This window comes from Poecilia reticulata, chromosome 7 (assembly GCF_904066995.2).
Source record: "Poecilia reticulata chromosome 7, P_reticulata-male-v2, whole genome shotgun sequence".
Taxonomy (NCBI): Eukaryota; Metazoa; Chordata; class Actinopteri; order Cyprinodontiformes; family Poeciliidae; genus Poecilia; species Poecilia reticulata.
Genome location: NC_088836.1, coordinates 28153163 through 28166599, shown reverse-complemented (window position 1 = coordinate 28166599; position 13437 = coordinate 28153163). Strand labels below are relative to the sequence as shown.

At 37.1% G+C, this 13437-nt stretch overlaps 1 protein-coding gene across 1 annotated transcript in view; it reads right to left on the bottom strand.

Annotated features, from left to right (window-relative positions):
• Window positions 1-13437, bottom strand: part of ptpn22 (protein tyrosine phosphatase non-receptor type 22) — a 22107-nt gene extending 8670 nt beyond the window's left edge. The window contains exons 1-11 of the mRNA XM_081609246.1: window positions 13062-13437; window positions 8405-8513; window positions 6463-6539; window positions 6241-6336; window positions 6112-6150; window positions 5957-6028; window positions 5642-5701; window positions 5296-5438; window positions 407-473; window positions 237-314; window positions 5-91 (exon numbers count right to left, since the gene is read on the bottom strand). Of these exons, the coding sequence (XP_081465372.1) occupies window positions 5-91; window positions 237-314; window positions 407-473; window positions 5296-5438; window positions 5642-5701; window positions 5957-6028; window positions 6112-6150; window positions 6241-6336; window positions 6463-6539; window positions 8405-8513; window positions 13062-13163 (930 nt within the window). The 5' untranslated portion in view covers window positions 13164-13437. The remainder of the gene's footprint in view (window positions 1-4; window positions 92-236; window positions 315-406; window positions 474-5295; window positions 5439-5641; window positions 5702-5956; window positions 6029-6111; window positions 6151-6240; window positions 6337-6462; window positions 6540-8404; window positions 8514-13061) is intronic.

Here is a 13437-nt window from a genome sequence, read left to right as displayed (position 1 = left end):
TCACCTCTGTGTTGCAGCTTTGTGTCTCCATAGTTTGCAAATACCTCCAAAACAGTTCCCTGATAGTTCTGTAGACGAGCAGATACTGTTCCTGAGGGGAAAACAACAAAAGCATACTGAGTTACAACATGTGTAACAAAACACAAATCCACCTTTTCTGCTGTAGAGAAATAGAAATGAAGCTGACGCTATTAGCCTGAAGAGAAGTTCTGCTTTCTGGAGGGTTGAGTAAATACCTTGGTTTGAACTACAGATGGCCTCTGGGTTCTCATTTCTTGAACCATGTTATAGATGCTGAAGTCTGACGTGATCATCTGTAAGCAGGCACACATAAAACATACAATTTATATAAAATATGTTGCTGTCCAGCCAATGAAAACAACATCTTTACACTGGTCAGTCTTACCTGACTCCTGAGGAGGTTCCATGTATAATCAATGACACACAGAGCTCCTGTTCTTCCACAGCCAGCACTAAAATCACAACAGCAAAACGTTTCGACCAACGTTTAGTCGACTTAGTGCACCTTAAAGATCAAAACTTCAACAAGCAGACAAGAGCTCAAACATTTTCTAAAATGGTAAAATCTGGAACAAGAGCAGAAGAAACAGAAGATCTAAAAATGAACATAAGAAACCAAGTAACATGAGCAACTGGGAAATTGATTACTGTGGGAATGCAGAAACTGGTTTGAACTGGGGAGCTAGAACGGCAGCTGATAAAATTCGATGAGTAGGAATATTACAAGACAACACAAAACTATTCAAAATAATTTGAAATTCATACAGTAAAAAAAAGAAAACAGAAAAAATGATTTCATAGCTGCAAAAAGCTACAAAGTAGTTTTGAGGATAAAAACAAAATGCCGGGTAAAGTTGAACCTTGAAAAGAGATGAACTGTGGCACACACCCTGCAAAGAGGAATATGTCGAGTTGAAAAACTACACGTTAGGGTGTGGCATGTTTTCAAACCGCAGTTTCTGCAACATCTTTACTATTAAAAGATACAGTTGTTTATTATTAAGTAGTTACACGACACATTATTGGGAATCAAACCGACTGTAGGAATGTCAAAGCACATTTATTTGAAATGTAGAATGTTCTGTCTTTAAATGTTTACCGTTTCTGAGTTTCCACAACAAGAAGGATTGTTTGAATCTTTCTAGAAAAAGTTGTTTTGTTGTCTTGATAAAACAATATCTTGAGAGGAAGTGAAACAGCAGCCAGTCTTACTGATAAGGCACATCCTTTTTTGCCAGTAAATCTTGCGCTGCCACGGCCTTATAATATGAATCATGTGGTGCACTAACGTACATATCGATGCCGTGTGGGATCTAATTAATTTATTCCAGCACACAACACACAGGCGGTTTTCTGCCTGAATCATTCATTTTCGAAGGCCGTAACTTTATGCAATCTTGAATAAATGGTAAAGGTGAGTGATGAAACCACAATGCAAGTGGTGGAAAAACTCAGAAGGAAAGCCCACATGTGCGTTTTAAAGTGCAGTGGGCCGTTGGTTCACCACCTACATGCATTTCCTGTCAAAAAAAAAAAGAGGAGGGCCCTGACAACTTAGGCCCGATGCGCGAGGACATGTACCCACAAGTAACACAGCGGCATCAGTCAAACCTCTTTCTGCATCGTAAACAATGTTCACACATGAAGGTGCAAAAACTAAAAAAAATAAATCAACCGTAATGTGTGTTGCTGAGGTAACAAACTTCAAACGACTGATGCTTGCATAAAATAAATGGAATAGCTTTCAAATATTTAAAACAATAACTTAAAGCAAATAGTGATAACAAAAAAGTGACATTTTGAAAATGTGATTGAACTGAGGATTGAACATCTCCCTGTCATTTTCAGTATATCTAAAACTAAAGCTACATTTGCAATAAATGTGTTAAATATGGTCTAACTTTAACTTTCTTTTTCAGTTCTCACAGTTTGTTCAATTTTGAGTTATGACCTGCAAGGTTGCCAAGCTTTATGTTTCTTAGTCCATCTTAATTGATCCTTGAACTATTCAACTTATTTGTATAGTTGTACAAATATTTTTCAGTAAGCTAAAATAGTTTAACATATTTGGACACATGGATAATTCATAGCAGATTAACCCAAACTGAAAAATTCAAAATTCAAGTGATAAATTGATTGTAGAAATGCCTAAAAAATGAAATAAAAAAGCAATAACCTCAGGTAAAATACACAAAATTACACATTACATGCTGGGAACATCATTACTTAGCGTTTTTAACTTGATGTGCCCTTCCTAACCCTCAGACACTCAGTTTGTAATGTGGAAGTGAGAGGGAACACCATGGTGACATACACAAGGCTATCTTGTTTTGGTGTTGCTAGGGACCAAAATGAGATGAAGACATAAGGAGCATTGTGAATAGAGAATATGGTTTTAATTACAGAACATATTAGCCGGGAACAGATCAGAAATAAGCAGTGCGGGAACAACAGATGACAGACTAAATGAACCAAGCAGTATTTCTACTAGAGACTATGATAACTGAATGCTACACAAATGAGAAACAGCTGATGAAGATGATTAGATGAAACAGTAGCACAACTAAGCAAAAACTGTTATCAAACTAAATTCAAACTCCAACAAACACTTCGGCCTTCAAAATGAAGATTGTTGCAGCTAATGAGTGTCAAATGATTTAAAGTTATGGCATAAGCAGCTAAAATCTTCGGTGGCCGACAGGAGCAAATGCGCAGCAACAGAGAAAACATGCAAACAAACAAACAAAAAAAAGACACGCGCACAAATGAAATGCAGAAACATAAAAATAGACGCAAACAAAAAAGAATACAACCACAAATGAAATGCAGCAAGGCTTAGCTTTAATCAGTCAAACCCATTTGCTCAGGAATAAATTAAATACTTTAGTGAACCAAAAAATTTTACATCTATTACCTGGCTTAATATCTGTGTTTTCCCTCCACTCATAGGGGAAAACTATCGGGTTTTTAAAACATGGGTTCTCTCTCGGTGTACCGAACATGGAGCGCCCCGCCAGCGGGAGCAGACATCTCCGAAAACGTCGGAGCAATATTGGAATTGGGTGATTTATTAATGAACCGAGCAGATATTTCAGATCTATTAATCTACATTCTCGCCCAAAAACATTGTAAAAAAAATCATTTTGTGTAATTTTAAGTGTTATACAGCAAAAATAATTTTGCCGCATTGCTGCTTTTCTGAACACCCGTTTTAAAGGATGCAGACCCTAAATTTGGACACAGCGGTTTTTTGTTCGACTCCCTCTAGTGGTCTGGAGCACTTCCGTTTTCAGCCTTTTTGTTTGCATCTTTTCTTTTGTTTGCTGCGTTTCATTTGTTTACGTCTCTCTTTTTTGTTTGCTGCATTTCATTTGTGGTTGTATTCTTTTTTGTTTGCATGTTTTCTCTGTTGCTGCGCATTTGCACCTGTCGGCCACCGTGAAAATCAGCCATTCAACTACATTGTCTTTTGTTGTAACTTGATCAATCACTTTGATTTGCTACAGTAATTTTTAAATGTGGTATAAAAATAAATGTGATATTGATGAGAGGATGAAATTCAAAGTGAATGACAAACCCACATCTGGTGTTTTTAGGTTATAAAATGTCTCCAAAAGCTCAAAATGGCACGTTGCGTAAAACAGGTTTATTGTTTGTGTTGATATTAAAATTCTTGCTGTACAATCTGAGAATGACTGCACAAGTTTAACTTCAAAGGAAAGTGTGTGTGAGAAAGAAACGTCTAAAACATGAAGAGCAGACAGACGTTTGTTGTTTTTTAGATGAGTGTGAAATAGCAAGAATTGTTTTTTTGTTTTATTTTTTTGCATTAATCAAATACATAATTTACATAACTTGTGATTGAGCCATAATCATTCCAGGAACTCAAACAAAACAGAACAGACTCAAATATATAATTCTGCAGACCTCCAAACAGAGTTAACACATTGTTACCAGTTGTCCAAAAAATAAGAAAAATGTTGAAAGAAGTGAATATGTATCTCACTTTAAGTATGAAGTATTATGTACTTCATATTTGCATTATATTGCATGAGTATTCCAAAATAAAAACAGTGGCTTGAATCAGCATGCCTGATTTGATCTGCTATAACACCTTACATACACACACGCATATATATATATATATATATATATATATATATATATATATATATATCACATATTGTATGTGCAACTGCATTGAATTTTATGCCATTTCTATCTGAATGCCATAGCAAGGACCAGCTGTAACAATCCCATATACTGTAGAAGCTTTGCCTGTGACTGGTGAAGTTGTCATAGCCATACACGTTTTCTCTGGATTATTTTATGATTAACATTCATTCAAGAACTTTGGAGCTCTCAAACTTTTATCTTAAATAATAAAAAAAAATATCAGCGCAAAAAACAGCTCTATTGAGAGCAGACAGTTAATTAAATACCCATTATCCCAATGCATATACATTATACATCTCAACAAAAGCTGAACTTTATTTTCTCACATTTAAACACGTATAAGAGACATTCCTAAATGTTTGTGTGGCAGGATAAGAAAGCAGCTTAATATTATATTAATGTTGCAATTATGAAGTTTCTGTGCTTAATTCTTTGAGACCCCCCATGTCCTACACATTATATGTAATCCTTTACTACTTTACATATAATCAAAACAGCCTTATGTGTGTTAATATGTTATTTTTATCTCTGAGTGGTGAACACACTGTGACTTATCTGCATGACTAGTAATGTTGCTCTTCATGTTGTAATTTGGGTAGATTTGGGGGCTTCACAATGAGAATAGAAGGGGTCCAAGAACACAACCTTGTGGTCCACCAAGTTGTCTGACACGTTTATCAAAAGTGAAGATGTGGGGTGAGTAAGTGGTTTTTGTTCTTGTAAACCCAAAAATAATGGTTTTGTCAGTTAAACAATGCGCCATTTGATTATGTGATTAAGAAGTCTAGAATTACCATCAGCATTATTCTGAAATCGCAAAAAGATCATTTTTCCTTGTTAAGAATTTTTTTAGTTTGATTTTCTATTTGAACATTATTTTTTTGTGGTATAACTGATAAGCTAAATATCTACACCAGGGTTATTTCTTCAGAGACAGAGACGAGTCAAATTGTTTAAGGAAATGATTATTGCTTACATAATCAACAACATATTTGCCATTTATCTTTTTCAGACAAATAAATGAATATTTGTTAAAAGAAAAAGTCTTTGCTCAGCAGACAGTGGGTAAGATTCCCAGGTACCAGTAAAGCTTCTGACCTGCAGTGGATGCATATAGGGATGTCGTCATGCGCCTGGTAACAGCGCATTTCATGCAGCATGTCCAGGATGGGTGGGATGGTGTCTGGTACGCCGTGATCCGGCCAGTTGACGTAATGCAGCTGTTTCAAAGTTCGGCTACACTGAAAAATAGAAAATTGAAATGTTTGGGATCAGAAATCACAAATTTTATGTCAAATGTTTTTGTTTGCAAACCTATCATTTGAATGACTCAGTTAGGTTTGAGGTTACAGTCTGTGTTTTCAGTCGTTGTCAAACCAGTTCCTTATCTCTTGGTTGTCTCAGAGAAAATGCCATGACAGCTACTTTCAAGGTTAATGCTTACGTTGCGATAAGTCAACCTTAACATCCTTGTCAGATAGTCTCCTTTACTTTCCTCAGAATCCTGGAAAAAAGTGAAAAAGCAAACAAACACTTTTAAGATGGTTGAGTATTAAAAACGGCTAAGTAATAAGCTACAAAAGGAAAAAAATGAGTAATTTTGTTCATGTTTCTGAGTTTATATTGTTCAAACGTTCCATGACGTGCTGTGGGTGTCAGATGTGGATAACTGGAAAACGGGAATGTCAGTGTATTTTAAAACAGTTATAGGAAACTGTCTGAGTGGGAAGTGAGACAAAGTGAGACAAAAATTACTCACACAGTGAACTGTGAAAGCCTCGCATACAAAAGTATCCTCTTGATTTTGTGGCCAGTACACTTCACACTTTTTCTAAAAAGAATGAAACAAACAAAGATTTACTTCTGAAATGTTTTCATTTTAAATTCATCGTTTTACTTGGAAGGCATCGTTACCTTCCCCATTTCAAATTCTCGACAGGACATGACAATAACCTGAGGAATGAAGCAAAAACGAAAGCAGTTCAACAGGATCATAACAGAAACAACGTTTTGACAAACACAGCAAGTGACAAGCAGACCAACATTTATGTTGTATTCCCAAATCATCCGTAAAAAGTCCACCAGTGTGTGTGGAAGCGGACCCTGAGTAGCAATATACGCCCTGGATCCTGAAACTCCCTGTAAGCAGAACACAGCATATTATTTACACTACAGAGTTATAGTTATGATTAGCAATTGTACTGCCTATCACACCAAATGAGTAACAGAGCTACTTCCTGAGAAAATAAGGTGCATTTAACTTACCTTAATATAACTTGCATTGATGTAGTCGGAGTCCTTTTTGGATGTGGTGAGAGTGAGCTTTACTCGGGTGTGGTCAACTGGAAGAGGAGAAACGTGGTCAAAGTACCAACAATGTAACATTTCAATGATTGCATAACCTTTCATTTTCCTGTCAAACAACAGAGCAAAACACTAAATTGCACCAAACACAGAAGTATAAAGATAAAATGCATGCCTAAATGTAATTTTACAGATGCACCATTCATAACAATCAAAAAGCAAAGCAGACAACAGTTAAGATGAATCTAACATGTATTTTGTTGTACACCACCTTGCCTGACGTTTAACGTTTCTGCAAACAGTCCAAACACATTTCAGCTACAATATACCATCACATGGAAATGTGATGAAAAAGTCAAAGGTAAAAAGACGTCCACAGAAAGATTTTATTGATGTCAAAATGTGGTTGGAAAGTAGTTGGGGCTGATCACACGAGCTAACCAGCCCTGAATCTTAATGTCTTTGTCCATGTGTGGGCTTACCGAAAGCAAGATGTTTTCAGTAAAAACGCCTAAAAAAAGATGTCAACAGATGTCCAGAGTTTTAAAAGAAGTGACAAAGCAGTTACGCACGGTGAAGCAATCAGATGGGAAGTGATTTGGCAGAAACGTAGCGAACGATATTTAAATAATTAGATGTGAAAGAAACATCTGGACTGAACTAAAGAGGGTGTAACTGTTAAGTTTGAGGTAAGATTTTACAAGCCAATGTCACAGCTGAGTGTGTGACATTCAGTTGTAACAGAGGATGCCTCATACACCCAATAGGCAGCATTATCACCACTTAATTGTGCTAAAGTCACAGTGGCTTAATGTGGAAACCAATGTGAATGTGATGACAGACACAAAAGGTAGGAAGAGTTTGCCCTGCATGTCAGGATGTTTCACAATACAGGTTTAGGGAAGACTCCAAAACATCATCAAGCCGAAATGCTTGGGTCGACTAATAAAGTTGCTTCTTAGTACTTGCAATATTGCTGTAGTCTTCACCTTTACAGGTATTTTATTTTTTCCATTTACCTTGGGAGTTTGTGAAGTGCCGGAAACATCTTGAATTTCACAAAATGCAAAAGCCAACAACGCAAACTGTGTTATGAGCCCTCCAAAGTCAAAGTCTAGTCTCTATTTGATGAATAAAGCCTAAAAGGACATGTAGTGTCCCGTCGTTTTCTAAATATTAATGATTCATGGACACTGTTGTTATTTCTATTTTTGTCTCAGACTATAAACTGAAAGCTTAAAATATTACTTTGCATGAAGTTTTTGCTTTAAATCGGATTACAATTTAACATAAAACATGGAGTTGTAGACTTTTTAAAATGAAATGACTTTCTTCAAGCAATTTGAAATCTTAGCAGTTTTCCCTCCTCAACACACAGATTCCTTGTTCCTGGAAAATGTTCAAGTTTGTGACAATAAAGCAAAAGCAGAAGTATTTTATAAAAAGTCAAATACTTTTCCTGCACTTGGTTTAGCATGCCACCCTGAATACATAGGCTATAACAGCAACATAATAGAAACCTTCAAATTCAAGCATTTTTGCAGGTTGTTGTGTTGCTATTTTGACAAGTTTATAAAATGCTTTGACAGAGTTAAAGTTTTCTTATATGAAACATTTGTTTTCCATCCAAATGTGAAAAAGAAGCACACAGTGTTAATCATTTATATATGCAGTAATACTGTGTCATTATAAAATTTTTCTCAGCATTACTATCAAAACCATGCAAGTGTTGTATTTTGATCAACTGTATGCTGATGTTTTTCAGAGCCGTATCATCGAACTCCGACAGTCTGTCACTTTCTTAAAACCTAGATTTAGAATCACCATTCAGTGTTATGACACCATTTGCACAAACATGTATGCCATCCACAGTTTTCACAGGTTTGCACTCAGCCCAACTTACAGGGAACAATGTCCTTGTATCGATTCTTCTTGATGTTTTCTTGTTTTTCTGCAGTCTTGGTGGAGAAGACCTTGTCAATGCGATACTTTGTTGACTGGTTTTTCAGCCTCTGAAAAACAAAAGATTTTTTTACAACGTACATTTTTAACTACCATGCTGTCATGTGTTGCGGTGGTATAAATGTCACTGGGCTTTTTTTCCTATCTCTATATATAACCGCATTGGAACAAACACACCATGTACCAGATTTCTATTACAAAGAGTCATTTAAGCTGCAGCTTGAGGCTTCCTTTTTCTAGCATTTTTTTCAACATAGGAGGGTTTAAACAACATCAGATATAAAAAATATATTAGCAGGAACAGTATTTACAGTGCAAAAAAAACATTTTAAAATACTTGCATTTTCTACAGCATTTCTTGGTATCAATGGAAGGTTTTGTACATTACAAACCCTTATGTGTCTTGATGAGTAAACACCACCATTTTGATTAAATAAAAATGCAACTGAGACACTGCAGCGTTTTCATATCCATGCTTCTTGTTGTCCTCAATTTAAAACAATAAATTGGCCACATTATGCTACATTCTACAACATTAGCGATAGAAGAAGATAGAGAAACTGACGGCTGTAAGCGCATATGAAATGGGCCCAAGAATAATCCATACCTAGGTAGTTTAACAGAATTTCATTGAAAAAGATCATTTTCACTACAATTAGAAGCAAGAAGTGACAAATACATGCAATGTTTCTGTAATTTGCAAATATCTGATGTACAGGAAACGACAATCTGCTCCCTCTCTAGAAGGTTCCTGCGACCACCCCGTCTGCCAAGGTAAGCTCCAACCTCGTTGGTATCTTTCAGTTTTACAAAGGACGTCTGCATTCTTACAGTTTTAGTGATTTTGTACACACTGTAGTGTGTTTCATTGGGCAGAGATTTCACGCAAAGACCAAGGCCTGCAGCATTCCACCAATCCATTTTGAAACGTGCCATATCAACGCTTCATTTTGTGTTATTTGAAAAGATAGAACTCCCAGATCGCTTGATTAACCCAACCAGATCATACATAAAGGCCATCGTGTATTCTAAAAAAAATCTTAATCCAGGTCTAAATTCTGCTGATTGATTTGGTATCCATCTTCTAACCAGTGGTTGAAATTTACCAACTTTAAACATTTTACATTGACAGCTGCTGCAGGAAAGCAGTGCAGACAGTTCCTTAGACACGGTTCATAAAATATAACGCTGTGCGGTAAGTTTGAACAACTTTTCTTTTTTTAACGATTTCTTCTGTTCTAGTGGCCTTTGTTTGATGGTGAAGGACAGCAGATTAATGTGAGTGAGTCATGTGCTACACAATCACAATACTAATGCAGAGCAGACGATGACGATTAAATGTAAACTATTTTATTGCATGTGCACTGTACTGATTTTAGTAAACTACTGGGAAAAAATACAAACTAAAGTAGAATTAAATGTCTCTTATGAATTGACTCATATTTGTATTTAGGGAAAGGTCTTGAATTGAGGTGTCCCTAATTTACAACTCTGATTTTAAGATAAGAAAGACAAAATAAAAATGTATGTAAAATGACTCTTCAAGAATGCTGCTTTTGCTGTCTTCTGTCTCCTAAAGTCCATCAGTTAAGCCTGTAAATCACTAATGTTCACTGAGTGCTGCCCTTCATGTCAGACCAAAGGGAAAGTCGTTAAATCTGCCTTAATTTTTGAACAATTAAAACATTTCAGTGGATTTAGAGATGCAGATTTACCGCACATGTTTGCCACTGACACAAAATTGACACAGGTCTTGCTCAAACTTCTGCAGCCGGATAATAACATTACTTAATCTCATGCTACACTTTTTAGATCCTCTAACTGCACTAATGAAGCCTCACTCACTCGCTCATCCTAACCCTACCTGCCACCGAAGCAAAGTCAAGCCCATTGTCTGAACTAGGTAATAATTATTTCACCATTGCAGGAGACTCATTCACTTTATATAAACCATTGTACTTTTAGCCCTAGATAGTCAGGTGACTATGTATACAACATGCAAAACATACATATATCATAAATGATACACAGAGGGTGTCAAGACTTAATGTGTCACAAAATGTATGTCATTTCTTTGCATCTGAACCTGCACTTAAACTGTTTTTATATACTTATATATGGTTAAAGACATACAGCATACAGAGGAAAGTAACACAAACACTCATGCTACAAAACATTTCACTTTGAAGACAGTCATCCTCTATTACTTAAAAGGGGAGTCACATCAGTATTTTGAGATACTGACTAAATGAGATGCCAAACACATTTAGAGGTCATGTGAGTTTGCTGTAGCCTCAAGATAAGGATGTCTGCTGCATTATGCTCCAAACAATCAGGTTGTTGGTTAAATATCTGTGCAACTGAGAGGATACTGGTTTTTAATTGCATGGTTAAAAAGGTTTTGCACTCATCCACAGGAGATGTTGGTATGCAGGAACAACAAAGAGAAGGTGCAGCAGCCCAGACGTATTTCAGACGTGAAATTTTTAGCCTTCTCTTTCTGCTACTTTTGCACACAAGAACCAAATTAATAGCATAAGCGTTATCTTTAACTCACAGATTAGGGGCTTTTTCTAACATACTGAAATAATAAGCGAGCACAGAGACAGGGAGAGATACAAATGAGGCTGGCTGAGAGAAAAAAATGCAAATGCACCTCGATAACACAAGATATTCTAGGTGCTGCCTCGCGCCCTCATAATTATCCACCTTTTTAAGACATGGTCTTTTAAAAATGAAAAGACCATTTTTAAAATTTTAAAAAATAGGTGATAGGGACCACTTTCTTTCTTTTGGCAGTTTCACCAGCAACTAATCCACTTTTTAAGTTATTTCCACTATCTCTTGTGAAGTGTGAGTGTGAGTGTGAGTGTGAATGTGTGTGTGCGGTTTCTATGGCAGGTTGAATGCAACTCAATCAGTTTCATGTTCAGCTGCCTTGCATATTCAAATTATTTGAAGGCCTGTGAAGACAATTGTAACTTATTTCTTCCCTGTAACTTTGTTGTTGGCTACTAGACACTTTGTTAGGCACATTCAAGTCCTTTCTGAGATAGATAGTAACTCAGCCTCACATGCAGTTTAATGCATTTAGATGTATGGATGTGGAGGATAGCTGAAGTAGCTTCTGCAGTTAAAATTATGTTACACAGTCAACAACTCTGAATCCGACATATGAGCTAATGCAGTCCTGTCAGCTAAAAACAGGAAATTATGGCTAGAATTTGCACAGGGTTACCAACATTTAACAGCAACAGATTGGAAAAATGTTGCCTGCTCCATTGAGTTTGGATTATAGCTGAGATGGTAGTGGCAGAATTTGGCATAAACATTATGAAAGCATAAATCCATCCTGCGTTGCGTCAACAGTTCAGACGTGCGGTGTTGGTATGAAGGTGCGGGGGATGGTTTCTTTACACACTTAGCACCTATTAGTTCTAATAGAACATAATTTAAGTGCAACAGCCTGCATCACTTTATCTATTGTCTGAAATCCTGTGAAGCTGGTTTCTTGATAATAACAATAAATTTACTCCACCGTACCCAGATCTCAACCCTACAAGCACATTTGGAATGTGGTGGAACAGGAAATTTGCATTCTGGTTTTTCAATATTGATAAAAATGTATAACTGATTGTTGAATTTTTGTCAAGAAGAATAACGACAATTCTGAAAGGCAAAAGTAGGTCCGAAATGACTTCAGCAATGCCGATGTATGATCACTGACCACTTTGTAGCTTCTTTATGGCTACAGCTAACAACTCTGGACATCTCCCAAGCTTGAGGAAAATACATTTTTCTGTATTTCATTGACTTTTTTCTTACATTTCTTTAACATATATGGAAATGTTTTAAATAAAACAACCCATAAAAGTACCAAAAAGAGTCAGACTCAAAGTTTAAAGGCATGAGTGTCTTGATACCAGCAGATGACTTCCACCCTTAACCGAGTGACACTCGGGATTAAGGCCTGTCCGTGCTGATGGGACTCTCTGAGACACTGTTCCTTTTGTTCAGAGGGCTTGGCAGTCAGCTTAAGAGTCTGTTGAAAGACTTGCAGACCGTCTGTGACTCTAACAACACAGAGTTCTTTTTGTCCTTTAAGGAAATGAGGCATCAGGGATGTCTAGTTGGACGACAGAGGGGCAGCATGGGAAACACACAGTTCTGTCCTCAGGCTGTCAGTCATCAATGGCAGGATGCCACAAGGTGTCAAACATGAACTCCAACCCTATTGATTGCATGTGTGTGGACATGTGGTTACCACAGTTGTTTGTCTTTGCTACTTTAAAGTGGTGAAGACATGTTTCTTCCTCACTGATTTCTCGTCAATGTCTCGCGTCATCGCAAAGAGGAAGCATTAAAGTGCCTAGGAAACTGTTGGTACTTTTTGCTGAGTATGGCGACTTACAAATGTGAAAGACCATATGCTTTCGTTTTCATTTAGATTTTGTCTGTTCACTCAATAACAGAATACTTTACTTCTTTTGCGTGGTTCCATCATAGATAGGGCAAGTTGTAAGTAAAACAGAGGAATTCATCATGGATTCCTGTTTAAAAGCAGAACTTTAACGACTCAACTGTTACAGCTGACTCACCGCAAACTCCCCAGCAATACAATTTGGTGCCCCCTCATCCGCAGCCTCCTGACTCTCCAGCTGGGTCAGGATGCTCCTCAGAATCCAGGCCTGCTGCTCCATGATTGGCTGTTCGCTGCCTGGGATAGGGTTTCCTTCACAGGCATGTCAGATCACAAAGGTCCCGGTCCACGGATCATGATGTTGTCTGGTGTTAATGGTGGCACTGCAGTGCACTTCTCTATCGCGTCTCTTACATCAAGGAACTGCTGTGACGGAACATGTGAAATGTCACAGAGGAAGCAAAAGTCAGCTTACAGGTTCTGTGGTCAGATTAAACAGACTGACGCGCCCCCTGGTTGTCTCTCACTGGGTCCTAAACTCACTCTGCGTTCAA